This window comes from Sarcophilus harrisii, chromosome 4 (assembly GCF_902635505.1).
Source record: "Sarcophilus harrisii chromosome 4, mSarHar1.11, whole genome shotgun sequence".
NCBI classification, from domain to species: Eukaryota; Metazoa; Chordata; class Mammalia; order Dasyuromorphia; family Dasyuridae; genus Sarcophilus; species Sarcophilus harrisii.
The window spans coordinates 167,481,762-167,499,262 of record NC_045429.1 but is presented as its reverse complement, the minus strand read 5'-3'; the positions used below and the strand labels follow the sequence as shown (position 1 = coordinate 167,499,262).

At 33.3% G+C, this 17,501-nt stretch overlaps 1 protein-coding gene across 5 annotated transcripts in view; it reads left to right on the top strand.

The window, feature by feature from the left end:
* The window catches only part of LAMA2 (laminin subunit alpha 2), a 747,833-nt gene that overhangs the window by 541,971 nt on the left and 188,361 nt on the right, over nt 1-17,501 (top strand). For all 5 annotated transcript variants that reach the window (XM_023503203.2, XM_023503202.2, XM_031964285.1 and 2 more), the window contains 5 exons: nt 580-759; nt 872-1,060; nt 1,151-1,284; nt 6,460-6,577; nt 13,607-13,741. In XM_023503203.2, coding sequence (XP_023358971.1) covers nt 580-759; nt 872-1,060; nt 1,151-1,284; nt 6,460-6,577; nt 13,607-13,741 — 756 coding nt within the window. The remainder of the gene's footprint in view (nt 1-579; nt 760-871; nt 1,061-1,150; nt 1,285-6,459; nt 6,578-13,606; nt 13,742-17,501) is intronic.

Genomic DNA, 17,501 nt, shown 5'->3' with positions numbered 1-17,501 from the left:
ATATACAAATTCTATATGTTTCTTTGATATAATTTGAGAGTTAGAACTTAAAGTCAGGAAGACCTAAATTCAGATCCTGGCTTAAACACTTGCTTGTTCTGTTACCCTAGAAAAATCCCTTAACTTCTTTTAATCTCTTTTTTTTTTCTTCTTCTTCTTTTTTTTTTTTTTTTTTGGTATGTAAACTGGGGAAAATAATAACATCTTTTTCAGTGTATTGTTGTGAGAGTCAAATAATGTAATAGCTAATATGCCTACCCATTATTATATATGTATATATCTAAAATACATGTATTGCATATATATGTACATATATGCATATATATCATAGACAATATACTTTATGTATTTTATATAAACCTGCATTATACATATTTAATTCTAGTAATAACATATATGCATGCATCCATATGATTTATGTGTATATATACATGCATTTATATATGTATGCAGATTATAATTCACTTATAAAAGCATAATAAAAGTTTTGAACTTTAAAAAATACTGACATAATACAAGATTCACTTTTGTTTCATTTTTCTCATTCTTCTCCCCCCCTTTTTCGACACTTATTTTCAGGTAACACTGACACCTGAACAGACCATCCTCCCACTAGTGGATGAAGCCCTCCAACACACAACCACCAAAGGAATTGCTTTTCAGAACCCAGAAATTGTTGCAGAAATGGAACAAGTGAGAGAGGATCTCCATCTGGAACCTTTTTATTGGAAACTTCCAGAACAATTTGAAGGGAAGAAGGTGAGAAACAGAACTTTGAATTTTCCCAAGGTGCAATAAAAGCAATATTTGAGATAGATAATATCCATTGGAAGTTCTTATCAAACACATCTTTTTTCTCCCTCTTTATTAGTTGATGGCATATGGTGGCAAGCTGAGGTATACAATCTACTTTGAAGCTCGTGAAGAAACAGGATTTTTTACTTATAATCCACAAGTTATAATTCGAGGTGGAACCCCTGCTCATGCTAGAATTATCACCCGCCATATGGCAGCTCCCCTAATTGGACAATTGACAAGGCATGAAATAGAAATGACAGAGGTAAGGTGTTAGAGAGTATTGTAAGAAGATGGGCAATAATATTTCCAAAGGATGCTATTAAAAGGGTTTGTATACTTTTTTTGTCATTAGAATGAATGGAAATATTATGGTGATGACCCAAGGACAAGTAGAATGGTAACACGTGAGGACTTCCTGGATGTACTCTATGACATTCATTATGTTCTTATCAAGGCTACGTATGGAAATGTCATTCGGCAAAGCAGGTAACCATTATTTCACCATAGAAAACAATCTAAATCTCTTATTCTAGGGTGATTCTGTGACTGCCATTAAGGAAGATTTGTAAGGGAGCAGAGAGAGAGTAATATGTAATTAAGGAGTTACCACAAAGGAAAACTGAAATTGCTCATATAGTTACAACATACCCTGAAGGCAAGAAAGAAAAGAAACTAGAATCAGTTTGGAATTTATAACTGTATATCTTGGTTTGGTAGTCATCAGAATACAGGTGCCAGTTGAAAGCATATGAACCAGATGAGTTCCCTTAGGAAAAGTGCAGAGGAAAAGGGGTGGATATACACAATTAGTTAGAAGGGAGAGGTAGGATCCAGCAAATGAAGAAAAAATGAAGATCCAGCTTTTTAGAGAGAGAGAGAGTTAGAAAGGTAGTGAGAGGAACCAAGAGAGTACAGTGAGTAGGCTCTGTAGGCTCTCACTCTGAAAGACTGTCTTGCTTTTTGATGTAAAATAAGCTTTGTAAGTATCACTGATAAAACTAGCCCAGATGAGAAATGGTGGTCTGTGACAGATTCAATTTGCTCTCTCCTCTCCCAGAACAAGGATTTGTTCAACCTATCCAAGCAATTCCATGCACTCATTTTATTTCTACTGAGTATAACACTTTGCTGGGAGTGGGGGAGAGACAAAAGAATAGGCAGGGGCAATGCTAACCCAGGAGGAGCTTACCTCCATTAATGGGGTTCAAGTCTTACATGTAACAAACACATAAGGGAACAACCATAGTCACTATTGTGCTCTAAGAATTAAAGAGTCAGGGAAATATTAGTCAAAATATAGATCATACTGAATAGCGTTTCTAATCTCAATCTACCATAATTTCACAATTGTATATTGTTTTAGTTATGCCCAATTCTTCATGATTTGGCATTTTCTTGGCAAAGATACTGGAATGGTTTGCTATTTTCTTCTTGAATTCATTGGACAGATGAGGAAACTGAGGCAAAAAACTGATTTGCCCAAGGTCATACAACTAGCAGATAGAATTGTAGGCTGATCTATATGGAGCTGAAAGGCATTTGAGTGGCCATCTAATCCAATTCCCTCAGGTTATAGATAAATAAAAAATTAAAGTGCAGAAAGATTAAATATATGCTAAGCATAAATGTCATTCACCTCAACCAGATAGCAAACGTCTGAAGAGGGATTTGAACCCAGCATTTCTAAGTCCAGAAGGTTTCCACTCTTTTCACTATGCCACACTGTTTCAAAACTTTTATTGAACTTTAGTGCCATTGTTTACAACCTAAAAGAAATTCTATCAAGAAGTTTGTAAAAGGTTTAGTACAATAAATTACTGATCTTTGGCAAGAAGAATATATCATTTTGTGAAACATCACACTGGCAGACAGAATGTAAAAATAGCTTAATTCAAATGTTAGCATTATGCTAGACACATAACTTAGCAGAAATGCTAATTCTGTTCCTGCATAAAAGCCACATTGCTTTTCAGAATGATTTAGGGACTTCTGTTGAAAAATCAGGAGCCCTCAGTTGTTGTTTTTTCTTCACCATGTTCATTTAATTTTCCTTTTTATGTTTTCCATTCAAAACTGAAAAGTTTTTTCAAACATGAAATTATATTTTGTATAAAATATGGAATAGTAAAGAAATTTGAGTTGAAAATGTGTTTTCAATTTTATTATTAATTATTTTACACTATCAAGTACAGATCAAATGGCAGCAGCCAAAGGCAGGTTTGCTGTTTTGATATAAGGCTTTAAAGCACACAACAGGTAGCTTTGTGATTATGCTATTGTATTATTATGTAAAATTTTATACTGCATTAAGTAGCTGGATAGCAAGTGGACCATTTTGATTAGTGGGGCTGATGGGAATAGATTTTGTTTTCCATTTCTTAAAAAAAAAAAAAAACTTTGCTAGAACTCCCTTTTAAGACTGAGTCACTGACCTTTTGTGAATTATTTTCCTTGACTTCATTATTAATAAAATTATTTTCCTTTCATTACAAGCATCATTTCACGTTTTAAAGTTATCAAAATCCAACAGTGTTTCCAATCTGCAGTTTTTTTAAATATGACATTCTATCTTGAGTTTCTATATCTTTATATTGACTGTCCCCTCCCCATCTCAACACTTTTTGAAATGCTCTCCTTCCTCACCTTTGCCTCTGAAAATTCCTAACTGCCTTGAAGACTCTGCTCAAATGTTACCTTCTAAAAGAAGTTTTTCTTAGCTGTTAAAGCGATGCCTTCTCAGATTTTTTTTTCATCTACTGGGTATATATCTTAGGTCTACCTAGTAGGTTCCATATTGTCTCCTCCATTAGAATATGATCTTCTCCAGGGCTTGTATATAATAAACACTAGTTGACTGACCAAAAAAAATTCACATTCTTATTCTGAAATGTGAATCAAGAGTAATTTGAACAGTCAAGAGAGCTACAATTGATTCAGGATAAAGGATCAAAGAGAAAAGAGATTAAGGATAAACCTACTTTCATAAGACAGTAAAGAGAGATGTGAAAGCTATGTATTTAAAATGCATTCATAATAATATTTAATCAGACAATCAATGTTCATTGGTCAGTTGTCTACCATGCATCAGGCACTATGCTAGGGACAGGCAAAAGAAAGACATAAATGAAACAATCCTGCCCTCGAGGAATTCACATTCTTTTGGGGGAGACAATAACTTCATAAAAGAGCATATGCAAAATAATAATCAAGATACATTTTAGAAAGGAAGATATACATTTCCTTACTAATACATGACAATTTTTATTTTCACTTAAGACTTTATACATATTCTGTAATATAAGAAAGCAGGCATTATACGAGTAACAAATATATTTTGCTACTTCAAATTTTGGACTAAAGAGAAAAAGCTATAAGTGTTGAGCCATTTATTCTTTTTATTTATTTACATTTTTGTGGGGATGCAAGGAACAGAAACTTGCATTTCAGTGCTCACTTAGAAGACAGAGTGGACCAAATCCCTTATGTTGGCAAAACTGTGATTCTCTAATCCCCTGAGATAAATGGCATATTGCAGAAATGTCTGTGGCTGTCATCATTCATGCCTCACTTGATTTTTTTTTATCCATTTTCTGGTTTGGTGTGTGCATGAATGTGTGAGAGAGAGAGAGAGAAAATGGAAGACGAAGTTAATATCTCCTCTACCAATAAAAGGCCTAAAGGCTGGTGGGCTTTATTTAGCTCTAAGCAGCTCTGAAGGAAACCTCATTTATTCTTTATTCCTTTTGACCATCATTCCCAGCAAGGCATAATGGGATTGCATTTCCCTTTCTTACCTAATAGATTTCCATGTCTTTTTTTCCTTCCAAGAAAGGATCATATAATATTAAAGAAGAAATCAAAATACATATTTCAAATAATTGTTCACTTTAGGTTGGTTCATCAGTGTTTAGATTGTGATTACTATCAAAAGTAAGAAGGCACTTTAATGAGACAGAAAGTAAACAAATAGTACCATTTCAATAAAAACGACTTGAGTTTGTTATATGGTTTTAGAAATCAAGGCTCTTTGTTTGCTGGAGGTACATTTTATTAAAGCAACAGCTGTTCATTGTTTCATTTAGAAACTTATTTGCAAATTGATTCAACGTTTTTCCTTTAGTCAATCATGAAATGGTCTGGGTTTATGACCTGCATCTTCTTCTTTAATGTATGCTTCCAAATTGAGGAAATGATTAAGGGAAAAGATGCCAATCTTTTTCGTTAAGAATAAAATGTTCTCACCACATTCCTTCACCTCCTAATAGAGTTATTTAAGCTATTTAGAAGAAGCTTTCAAATGAGATTGGGGGAAATGGGAGGGCAAACTGGATATTTCCTAAAATTTGGTTATTTTTTAAATCTGACCTTGAACCTTTCTTTAGGTATTCACAAACATGCAGAAAAAAACACACACAAAGATAAAAATAATAATGGCAATAGGAACAATAGTTAGTTTTCATATGCTTTAAAATTTGCAAAGTGTTTTGCACTTTGTTTAATTCTCACAACACTAGGAGTAGGTACTTTATTTATTAAATAGATACTATTTATTCCTACTTTAAAGATGAGGAAACAAAAGCAGGCACTAGTTAAGATTTGTCCAAGGTGACACAGCTAGTATTCGAAACAGAATTTTCACTTCAAGTCTTCTTAATTCCAAGTTCAACCTTGTTACCACCAAGATTATTCCAGGTCAGTATTTCCTATGTATGATCTAGGGAAAGGTTCTTAACCTGGGATCTGTGACTTTTGTTTCTTTTACATTTTATAATTGTATTTCAATATGATTGTTTCCTTTGTTATTCTGTGTGTGTGTGTATGTGTATGATGCATTAAAATACATTACTCTCATAATAATCCACAGGTTTCCCAACACTGTTCCTGAAAGCTTATAAACTGGAGGAAAAGGAATTAAGTATGGCAGTAGCTTCAGGGCAGCTAGGTGGCAAAGTGAATATAGTGTTAAACCTGAAGTTAGAAAGACTCATCTTCCTGAGTCCAAATTTGACTTCAAGACACTTACTAGCTGGTGTGATCCTGAGCAAGTCACTTCACCCTGCTTGCCTCAGCTTCCCCACCTATAAAATGGACATGTGAAGAAAATGACAAAGCACTTTAATAATCTTTGCCAAGAAAACCCCAAATGGCATCATGACAAGTTGGATATGGCTGAACAATGACTAGATGGTAGCTTTTACCATGTTTCTGTAAGGTACTAACAGGAGCAGTGAACAGTATAATTTAAAAGGAAAGGAATAGAGCAATTCCTTCTTAGGAGCAAGAATAGTTCATCATCCATGGCTGCAAAATATTAAAATTGACCATGAAAAAGTAGAAAAAAATCACTCAGTAATGGAAATACTTTGTACACATGACATCATGCTAATGATAAAGTAAATGTTTCATTCTTCAGCTGGTTTTTCTTGCATAGGGACAAAGAACCTTTAAGGACTGGAGATAGTAATATTTTCCATAAACCATTAAATAGGGTCTCTGGAATTAAGATGCATATCAAAAATATCTTTTTTTTAAAGCATGAAAACTAGTTTAAGCATAAGGCTAAAGAACAAAAAAAAAGTGACTCCTCTTTCAGAATTTACTAAATTGCTTTTGAATAGGTATTTACTGGTCCAATGTGTTCTATTTATTTTTATTTTCCAGAATTTCTGAGATATCATTGGAAGTAGCTGAACAAGGAGTTATATCGGCATTAAGTCCACGAGCTCGCTTGATTGAAAAATGTGACTGTCCCCTGGGTTATTCTGGCTTCTCCTGTGAGGTATGCTAGCTTCTTCTGAATGACTTGTCTTTAATACTTATCAACTCTATTCACTTGGTGAGCTGAAAACTTCCCCTTCTAATTTCACTTAAATCAATCTTATTTCCTTGCAAAAGTCTAAATTTATTTCCTTTGATCATTCCAGAACAGAATAAGTCTCAGGAGCTAGGGGAAGAGGGGAAAGAAGAGGCTTGTTTGATGAAACCTGCTAATAGAACCGCTGGTCGAATAGAAAAGGTTTTTGACAAAGTTAAAAAGGGTTGTAAGAATATACATACATGCTATTTATTTAGCATGGCTAAATGCTAAATTTAAAAGCATGGTTTTAAATTAGGTTTAGGCATGGTTTCTTAAAAAAAAAAAAACCTCAATTACTCTACCTTGTCTATTCTTCAAAATCACTCTCAAAAATGCTGGAAAATCCTCAACCATAAATTATATGCACAGTGTGTAACTATGACATAAAATAATGGATTTGAGTCTAAATAGGTTTTTGGAGGCCATCTTTCTATCTTCCTTATCTGTAAAATGAAGGAGGTTAAGCAAACTGGACTGGGTTACACAGCTCCTAAATGTCTAAAGTAAGATTTGAATTCAGGCCTTTCTAATTCCAAGTCCAATTTCTTAATCATTATACTACACTGAATATTTTTTTTGAAAAAACATCTTAGGATTTATAGATCTAAATGAGTATTATATCTTTGAAAGAGGTTATACCTTTGACCAGCAAGGCTATCATTGGTTAAAACAGTTTTCAGATACTTCTTTGGAAGTTTCCCCCAATACTTACAGCACATTCATTTCAACATCCTCTGTGAAGAACTTTCTATTTTCCCAATAAGATTATATACTTAGGGCTCTAAAGGACCTTGGAGGACATCTAGTTCAACCTCATTCATTTTAAAGATAAACTGAACTTGACTCAAGGAGTAATTTGTCTCAAGGAGTAACTTGCCTGAAGTCAGAATGCCTTTAAGTGTAATTGCTGGGATTTGAACCAAGATCTTACTCCAAATCTGATGTTCTTTTTGGGTGTGATATTTGAAAATCAACAGGAAAGCTATTAGAGAATAGTCTGGTAAATAAAGGTCATCATTAAAGAACTGGAATTTAAGAATACTTGAAAGGACTAAGCTCTATCAATTGATGAAGTAATTTTTTTTTAATCCAAAGGCAAAGAAAATTGAGGCAGGATCTTTTTTTTTTAATTTCAAAGTAAAGATGACAATCAAATTTTTACATTTTTTGAAATTCCTGATCTCTCTAATGACAAGCTTTTGGTGTAATACCACATGGGATCAGAAAGTAAGGTGCTATTCTAAAACAATCGGTTTGATTTTCTTATGGGATATAGATTCTGAAAAGAAAAAGGAGTTCTGAAACTGTTTAAAACAGTAATGGCATCATTAGGACTAGTGCACAGCTTCCTGGAGAGTCTTAAAACTACAAGAAATCCTAGCCATAGGTCACTTGTTTTTTGTCAGCAAAAGAGCCTCTGATCACTGGGTATTGCCCATCCTAATATGATCAAATTGCCAGCTTTTGTTACCTGTTCCCTTCCCTCAGCATATGCTGAGATAAAAATCCTCAACTCCTTCTATTCAGTCTTAATTTTCTACAAGGCTGCCAAACAGTCAAATCATGTCATTCCCCCTCACTCAAGAAGCTTTATTGAATCCTTATTTACTCTAAAAACACAAACTCTTCTGTTTCAACTTTAAAGCCAATAGTAATCTGGTTCCAACAAATCTTTGCAGACGTTTTTCATTTTACCCTTTCCTCCCCAACAGATACACACACACACACACACACACACACACTCGCAAATTCAACAGATCAGGCAATGATGTTCACTGGAATATGTGGATAAGTACATGGCATTTATACATATGCATATACACAGAAAGAGAATCTGTGACATTTAATCTTTCACTTGTGACATCTAATCTTTTACTTCTTATGTTACTTGGTTTGGTACTGTATGTATCATACCAATTACCACAGCAAGAGGTAAAAGTCAGCATGCCTAAAGTAAGTATTAGATATAGAACTCGTGATTTCCTTGACCATATTTGACATCAAATTGAAGTACTCATGTTATGTGCCATTAACTATCTATGTGACTTGGATGAGCCAATTCCAGTGTGTCTCAGTTTCCTTATCTGTAAAATGAGGGGATTCAGACTAGGTGATCCAGCTCTGACAGTATAATTACTAATCATTGTTAAATATATTGCAGAAAGTAGGAAGTTGACCTTTAAAGCCCTACTTTATTTATATTAGATTTCCTTCCCTGAATTTATATGAGAATAATATTTAGGCAAAAAAAAATCTCCAGTTGCAGATTCTTTTAATGATATTTGCCTTCTCTTTCAGTTTCTTTAATATTAGAAGTCCATTTTACCAAGATAGGTCTTGATTTTTTTCTCAGTGTGTTTATTGGAACATGCTATCCCAATAATTTGTGTAGTTTTTCATAATCACAACAATATATAAGTTAACAAAAGATGATTAGTGAAGAGAGAAGGCATAGGAGTCATCTTGCATTAGGTCATATGACTATTCCATGTACTTTCATATAGACCTATATTTTATATATAATAATATAAGTAATTTCTTAATTATGTTATTCTTGGGACAAAAATCTGTCTCACAGAATAATACTTCTGTGATATTTTTTTCTCTGATCCATTGCCTTTATACCATTATGATTCTTATTTATAATTCATCTCAATCTAAAGAGTAATTATCTAGGCATAAAATAGAGTCATCAAAGCAAGGGCTAAGGACAAGTTTTAAAATAATACAGCCTATTTTGAGAACATGGGCTGAGTCATGAGTGAACCAACCAATATTTTTACTTAATATATTACATTGTAAAGGCATCAATATTTCTATGCTGTTCATTTCATTTTCATGAACTGAAATGGATTGTGAGATAGGAAGATTAAGTGTTGTGATCATGGATTTAAAGAGAAATGAACCTCAAGAGATCCAAACAGTTCAAATCCTCTCTACCATCCTTTCCCACCTTTCCCTTCATTTGACAATGAAACAATAGAGGCCCAAAGAAATTAAGTAATGTGCCTAAGGCTACATTCATTGTCAGTAGTAGAATCAGTATTTGAATCTAGATCATTTTGGTTTAAAGATAATTTTTTTTTCACAATACCACACTATCTATAGTTTTCAAGACATGAAGAAAAATGCAGGTAATTGTCAGTAGTCTTAGCTGGACATCCATTAAGTTAATGAACCTAAAGTGTGAAATCATATGTAAATTTTTACACTTCTGTAGCATAAGGACTTTTGTTTATTGTGCCATAACTTTAATTAAAATACTAATTGCCATGTTCTCAGTTTGTAGTGTTACCTTTCCCATGAAATTAAGGAATTTTTTATTATCACTTCCATTCTTACAGAATGAAAATATTTGGTCACTAATTCTTTTTAAGGCTCATTGTACTGACTAATAATAAAATAATATAAGCCAGATTCTGAATACTCATCTGCTTCTCGATTAAGTCATGAATTCCAAGTCATTGTTCAGTTAATTACTCAGAAGACAGCAGGGATAATGACCTCCACTGGAGTTTTCTTCCAGTGCCCCTTTGTGGCATAGAGGTGACCTGTCATTTTCAAAAACTGTGCCACGAAAGTTTTAGTTTTGGCAGATCCAACCAATTTAGAGAATTTTCAATTGAAGGCCCAGTTAGGAACTGTCTATCAGTTGAACTGAAGATTAACCTATTTCATTTCATAGGTGCTCCTCATCGTAAGACTACACATAGGGTAGTCTTTGATTTTTGACATTTTTTTCTGTTATCTACAACAGCTTTATGAAGTCCATTGACGGAAATAGAGTAGGATTTTGTCTTATAACCATGAACAAACTAAGGCCATTAGCTGAGACAGAGCAGGGTTTTGTCTTATATTCATTGAAATTGAATAGGGTTTTGTCACATCTATGAATGAACTATCTACATCAACAAATTCATTATCTTTGAAATATTGAAGCATAATCAAAATCTATCAATCTTTTCCCGACTCCTTTTTCATCAATAATTTTTTTCCTATTTTCCTCAACTAAGCCTTCTATTGATATAGAAAACAGAATCATTTGAATTTGTCATCTTTCTTTGTCTCTGCTTAGCTGTTGTTGTTGTTGTTGTTTTAAGGCAATTGATAGTAAGTGATTTGCCTAATGTCTAGGGCCAGATTTTAACTCAGGTCCTCCTGACTCTGGGGCTTGTGTTCTATCCATTGTATCATTTAGCTGTCCCATGTCACTAGTAAAAATTTCAATAAGTAATGGTGAAACGTGGGCAAAAAATTGGGGAAAGGGTCCTAATATTACATAACCTGAATAAGTAAGAGCTGCCTTATTGGGTTTGAATAATTCCCAAATATCCCACTTTGACCAAGATTCTGGAGGGTAGGACATATATTATGACAACTTGGATTTAACTTACATTATTCAAATTATCTTTCCATTTTAATTATATAATATCCTATTTATACTTTACTTTTCAGTGAGAAGTGCCAACTTTGAACATATATATATATATATATATATATATATATATATAATCTCAGTCCCTTCCACCACTATGCTATTAATCTTCCAAATTATCTTAGTGGTGTTTTTCAACTCCTAATGTCTGATCATATGTACATAGATAATCAATTCCTTTTGATTGGGGCCAGAAATAGGGCTCTTTTATAGTTGCTATAGTGATGGACCTTCAAAAATAATAACTTACTTTATCTCTCCCAACATGATTCATAAAGCAATGTGTATTAAAAATAAACTTACTACATTAAAAAATAAAAATAATAAATTACATTTATATATCACTTAACTATGCATGAAGCTCTTTGCATATGTTATTCCATTTGGTCCCTGTAAGGAGATGCTTATTGTCCCAGTTTGCTGCTCAGTAAAGTCAACCAGCTTTCTGTAGGAATTCAAAGCTTGTAAATATCTGAATAAGAATTTGACCTAGGTATACTTATTGTGTATCTAATTTATATTTTAATATATTTAACATCTACTGGTCATCCTGCCATCTAGGGGAGGGGGTGGGGGGGTAAGAGGTGAAAAACTGGAACAAGAGGTTTGGCAATTGTTAATGCTGTAAAGTTACCCATGTATATATCCTGTAAATAAAAGGCTATTAAATAAAAATAAAAAAATAAAAAAAAAAGAATTTGACCTTAAGTCCTACTCAAATCCAGAATTTCATCCATTTTAGCCTGTGCAGGACAATAAAAACGGAATACACAGATCAATAGCATCCACTTATGATGCCCACATTCAATGTCACTATTCAATGGTGTCTCTCCTTTATGAGACTGGATTTTCTATCTAATCCATTCTGGAAGTGAATTACTTAGGGGCTTACTTAGGGGCTGATACCATTCTGGTGGGCACCAGAACTTTGACCTACTCTAATTCTGATTCTGACTAGTTTGTCCCACCCCCTCCAATCCCAGGGTATCCTCACATTTATGCTAAACTTTGTAAGGATATCTAATTGGTTTAGCCCAGTGCTGCTCAGAATTCTGAGACTCAACAGATTCACCACCTCCAGTCTCTTTCTTAAAGAGACCTGGGCATTAATTCATACTCAAGCTTGACCATTATAAAACCATAATTTTCCTGTCTTGAGCAATAACTCAAAGAGAAGAGTGGGCATTGGCTTAAATTATTTAGATAGACTTTGCTGAAATGGGTGTTTTTGTCCCCTTCAGACTCAGTACTACTTCAATTCCTAGTCCTCACCAGCTCCTCTGAAATGGAGGCATCAATTCAGCCTCATTAGAATTTTTCCTAAGCTGTGATAAAAACAGAGACTCCTAATTGAGTGTTTAATTGAAGTGATTTAACATTAACTAAATCAAAATAAACAAGGATAATACTATTTATCTCTTTTCCTCTTTCTAAGAAAGCTCAGGATACTGTCTTCAAATTCCCACTTCTTTTTCTCAACTCTTATAATCCAAAACCAAATCTATGCCTATTATTGAGTATCTCACCTAATGCTTATTCTATTATTTTTCTTCTTTGCCAGGCAATCACCTTCTACTTCCTAATGGACTTATAAATTACATCCAGTAAATAAAGGGAACTTAAGTCAACAGGGATGTTGAAACCCAATGCTATCAAATCTAAAGCTGGCCATGAAAGTATTGCTTCTCCCATGTCAAACCACTGATTTGTGAATCAAAGATCACTAATGAATATAGCAACCTCAGCATGTTATGAGTGGCTAAACCACAAACAAGCCTGTTCCTTATCACCCATTCAGAATTGTAAGCCTTCTGAAAGCTCTATAGACACACTGATACATTTACATAATAAAACCCAAATGAAGACAGAAGATTTGATTTTGCACATGTCAACTTTGCCAGCAGTTTTCTATTTACTCTCAGATTTTTATTGCAGAGTGAAAAAACAGATGAGGGATAGATAAATTTTATTTGGGGTGTAATAGTCCCAAGACACATAGTGCTTTTATTATTTGGAATTCCTTATAGTTTTTAAATTATCACCATATAAATAATGTAACTATAAAGACTTGCATGTATGTGTGTTTGCATGCATCTTTACAATCAATGGACATTTGTTATCCATCAAGCAGAGTACAGGCAGATGTTAGCCTGTCAAATATGAAAAAAACATGCTAAAAACAAGGGCAACCCAATTTTCCCTTTTTAGTTCATATATAATTTTATTTAAAAACAAACTTTCTCAAGAAAAGGATACTACTCAGACTCATAGTTTATGGGTTTAAGTATTCTGTATCTAAATGAAGGATTTGGGTGACTGAAATATTACCTACCTGGAGACTTTCTAGGGACCTTACTGCAATACATGCTATGATTTGAAATGGGTTCTTATATTTATAAAGGGAATTGCCTATAGTGCAGCTGGAGGTATGTCATTTGTTTCGTAAGCTAGAGGACCCAGAGACTTCTAAAATGTGCTTCCTTTATCTCTCTTTGCCTGACTTACTTTCCCTGCAGGCTTGCATGCCAGGATTTTATAGATTGCCTTCTGAATCTGGTGGCCCGAGACCTGGACCAAGCCTGGGCGCCTGTATTCCATGTCAGTGTAATGGACATAGCAATACGTGTGACCCCGAAACGTCTATATGTCAGGTATTAATCTATGACCTTTCTTTATCTGTTTACACTGTCATTTTTCTTCATGTAAATGATACTGCTGCCTTACCAAGCCAAGACCAGGGAGCACATTTTAATCTTATTTTTGTTTAAGGAAGGATGCAGTCAAGGACATTTGGCTTAAAAGTGACTTTTCCTGACTAAATGATTGTCCCCTGTTGATTTTCTTGCATTAAGAATTCTAAATACATTGCTGTTTTCTAATATATTCCTGTATTCAGTGGAAAAATAATGGCTTGCACCAAAAATATACAGCTAGTGTAAACAATAATCATACTCTGAATTTTTATAACTCCAACCTTCAAGGAACTTATAACTTATTCTATAGGCATTACCTCATTTATCTTCACACCAGTCATATGAAGCAAGTGGGGGATTACTATTATTATCCACATTTAATAGCCTAGGAAGTGAAGGTAAGTGACGTGGGAAGAATGGAAGTGTATTTCCTCAATCTGATTTCCATATCTTATTCACTACACTATAAAAAAAAATGATGTACCTATTTGTAGTTTCCTACTAAAATTGTTTTTTTTTAATTATTTTACTGTTAAAAGGCAATTATTTAAGAATTACTACGTACTCAAAAAAAAAAAAAAAAAACCAGAATGGTATGGTGATTAGAGTGATACTCTTGGAGGCAGAAAGACTTAAAATCTCATCTTTGGCGCATAATGGTTGTGTTACTCTGATTAATTCATTTAATCTCTCAGTGTCTTGAGATATTCTCAAAGATTTTTCAAAACAATTATAGGCTTGCATTCATATAGGGAGTTTCCCAGGAAGGAAGAGTTCCTAAAAGGGAATTCCTTACGCTAATGAAATCCTAGGTCTAAACCAAAAAAGGAAAGAAAGAAAGAAAAAAAATCCTGATACTGTGATATTATTGTTCTTATAAATCTGGTCTTTCTTTTCCTTTCCCTTGGAAATATGGAAAGAAACTGAATTGTTGAAAAATATGTAAGTTAAGTTCTTTCTAGTATTAGAAACATCTCCTTTCTCCTCATCCTACTCATTTCTAGTCAGCAATCAATTGGTAGTCCAGTCCTGTGTCTTGTGGATAGTGAACTACAATTTTATCCTGGAAACTGATACATTCAAATCAGGATAAAAAAAAATAATTTAAAGTGAAATGTACTATCATTGCTATGACCAACAGTATAATCAGAAATTTTCTATTAAAGAAAATTATTTTTAGCCTAGATCAAATATTAAAAAAGAAACTGAAGCTTGGGACAAGTTAAGGATTCTACAAAAGAGCCAAGATCATAGATTTAAAGCTGACAGGAGCCTTTAGAAATCATTTATTCCAAACCCTTTATTTTACAAATAAGTACTCTGAGACAAAGATAAATTACTTGGCCAAGGCTAAACAAGAAATAGGTGACAAAGATTAAATTTGAATCCAGGTTCTCTGATGCCAAATGAAATCATCTTTCTATTATCCAATACTACCTCCTACTTGGGGAAAAGCTAGGTGGCAAATAGAATGCCAAATCTGGAGTCAAAGAGAATCATCTTCCTGAGTTCAAGTCTGGCAAATCACTTCACCCTGTTTTTCTCAATGAGAAGGAAATGGCAAATCAGTATATCATCTGTGACAAGAAAACCCCAAATGAGGTTACAAAGAGTTGGATACAACACACACACACACCCTTCCTAGGGTGTATCATGAATGTGACCTTATAATAATAAAAGGCATAATCAGCAGAATGGATCCCCTGGCATTCTTTATCATGACGAAAAAAAGCTTCTAAGAGGATCCCAGTCTCAGACAATGTCTTTTCTATGTGAACAAAACTAAAGAATTATCCCTCTCTCCTATCACCACTAGATGATAAATATTTTGTCAACAACAAACCATGAAATGGAGAAAAATGTAAAATTTGTGCAGTAAAATTGAAATAGTGCTAGAAAACAAAGCAAAAAGTATTAAGAATCACATTATTTTTATGTTGTCAATTAACATTAATTTAATTATTGTATCATAATATGAGATCTTCAGTAATGATCCACATGTCAATGTTCTACTGAATGTATTATACTATTCTGGCTCTAAATACAACCCTAACATGGAAAATTCTATCCCTATCCAGAGATAGAGCTATGGAGACTGAATGTGAATTGAAGCATAATACTTCCAATTTTTTTTCTTTTTTTTTCTTTTTTGTTTCTTATGTTTTTTTTTCCTTTTGTCTAATTTTTCTTGAATAACATGTCAAATATAAAAATATTTCTAAGTTTAACCTATGTTTGCTTGCTGTCATGGGAAAGGAAAGAGGGAGAAAAATTTGGAACTCAAAATGCTACAAAAATGAATGTTGAAAACTATCTTCACATGCATTTGGAAAAATAAAATACCATTGGAGTTCTCTCAAAAATAAATAATAAATAAATACATGTAATCCCAACTCAAAAGAAGGTATAAAGAAGGTTCACACATTCACTTGGAAAATAGAATTCACACATTCTCTTTGGAGAAGAAAATAAAGTACTTGTTTTATTTAGTAGAATTGATTTAATTATGTATCCAAAGGCAACCCAAAATATTTTCATGAGGCATTTTATCATCTAATTCTGTAGTGTTCATATTGAACTTAAACAAAATCCCATTTTTTTAAAAGCAAGAAAATAAAGTTGAAGATCATATCAGCTAATCAACCAACATGTATTGTAAGAAGGCAGATAAATTCTCTAAAGAATTCAATAAGTTCCTCTAAACTAAATAAGCATATGCTATAATACTAAGTGTCTTTAATGCAATGTTGGGATTGAAGAAAGGTGGTAAAAATTGTGCTGGGAAATATGGTTTAGAGTAAGAAATGAAAGGTATCAAAGACATTGTTGCTGTAGTCTGTACTTAGTTCTTGAAGAGGACTATTGACATCATGACAGTAGTGTTTGACTTGTGGGTGAACCGAACAGATTTCACTAGAAGCTTCATATCTGTACAGTATGACTATTTTCTTCAGTAAGATTCATAAGGTTCTAAACATGGTATTTGCCAAAATATGTCATGCAAAGGGAAAAAAAGAAATTTATTAAAGTATTATAGAGAGAAAATGATTGGTCTCTAAATAAGAATGATTTCCAAATCACTTTTCTCTAGTCAAGTTGTAGACTTGTCATGATCAACTTGAAATTAGACAAAAGCATAAATCATAAAGATAAAAATGTCCAATTAAATCAACTACAACCATATCTAGTCAAACAAGTTATTTATACACAAAAACCTTGAAATAGAACTTAAAAAAACATTGTTATGAACCATTATTTACCACCTCCTACAAAAGTTTAAGTTGTTTGGGAATTAAAAAAACAAAAACAATTAACAACACAGATGAGCCAAATGAACCCAGAAAATGCCTCAGCCATTAAGCATTTGATTTCCTTGCCAAGTGGACAAATAAGAATCATAGGTAATACTAGTTTAAGGTAGAAACTGCTATGTGGAGCCAACAGATTTGAATTCTAATACCTTGGTCTCTAAGGTACTACATAAACAGGTAGAAATAAAGAACAAAGAGGAGTACAACTAGAATAGACCAAATATAGACACAGGGAATTCAAGTGAAAGTAACCATTTTGAGGGCACCAAGATTTCAATTTTCAAGAAACTTGAAATGAATGGAATGAATTAATGAAAAATATTTATCAGGTATTTCCAATGTATCATGCATTGTGCTAAGTGATAGGAGTAGAAATACAAAAACAAGAGCATTTCTAAGGATTGATG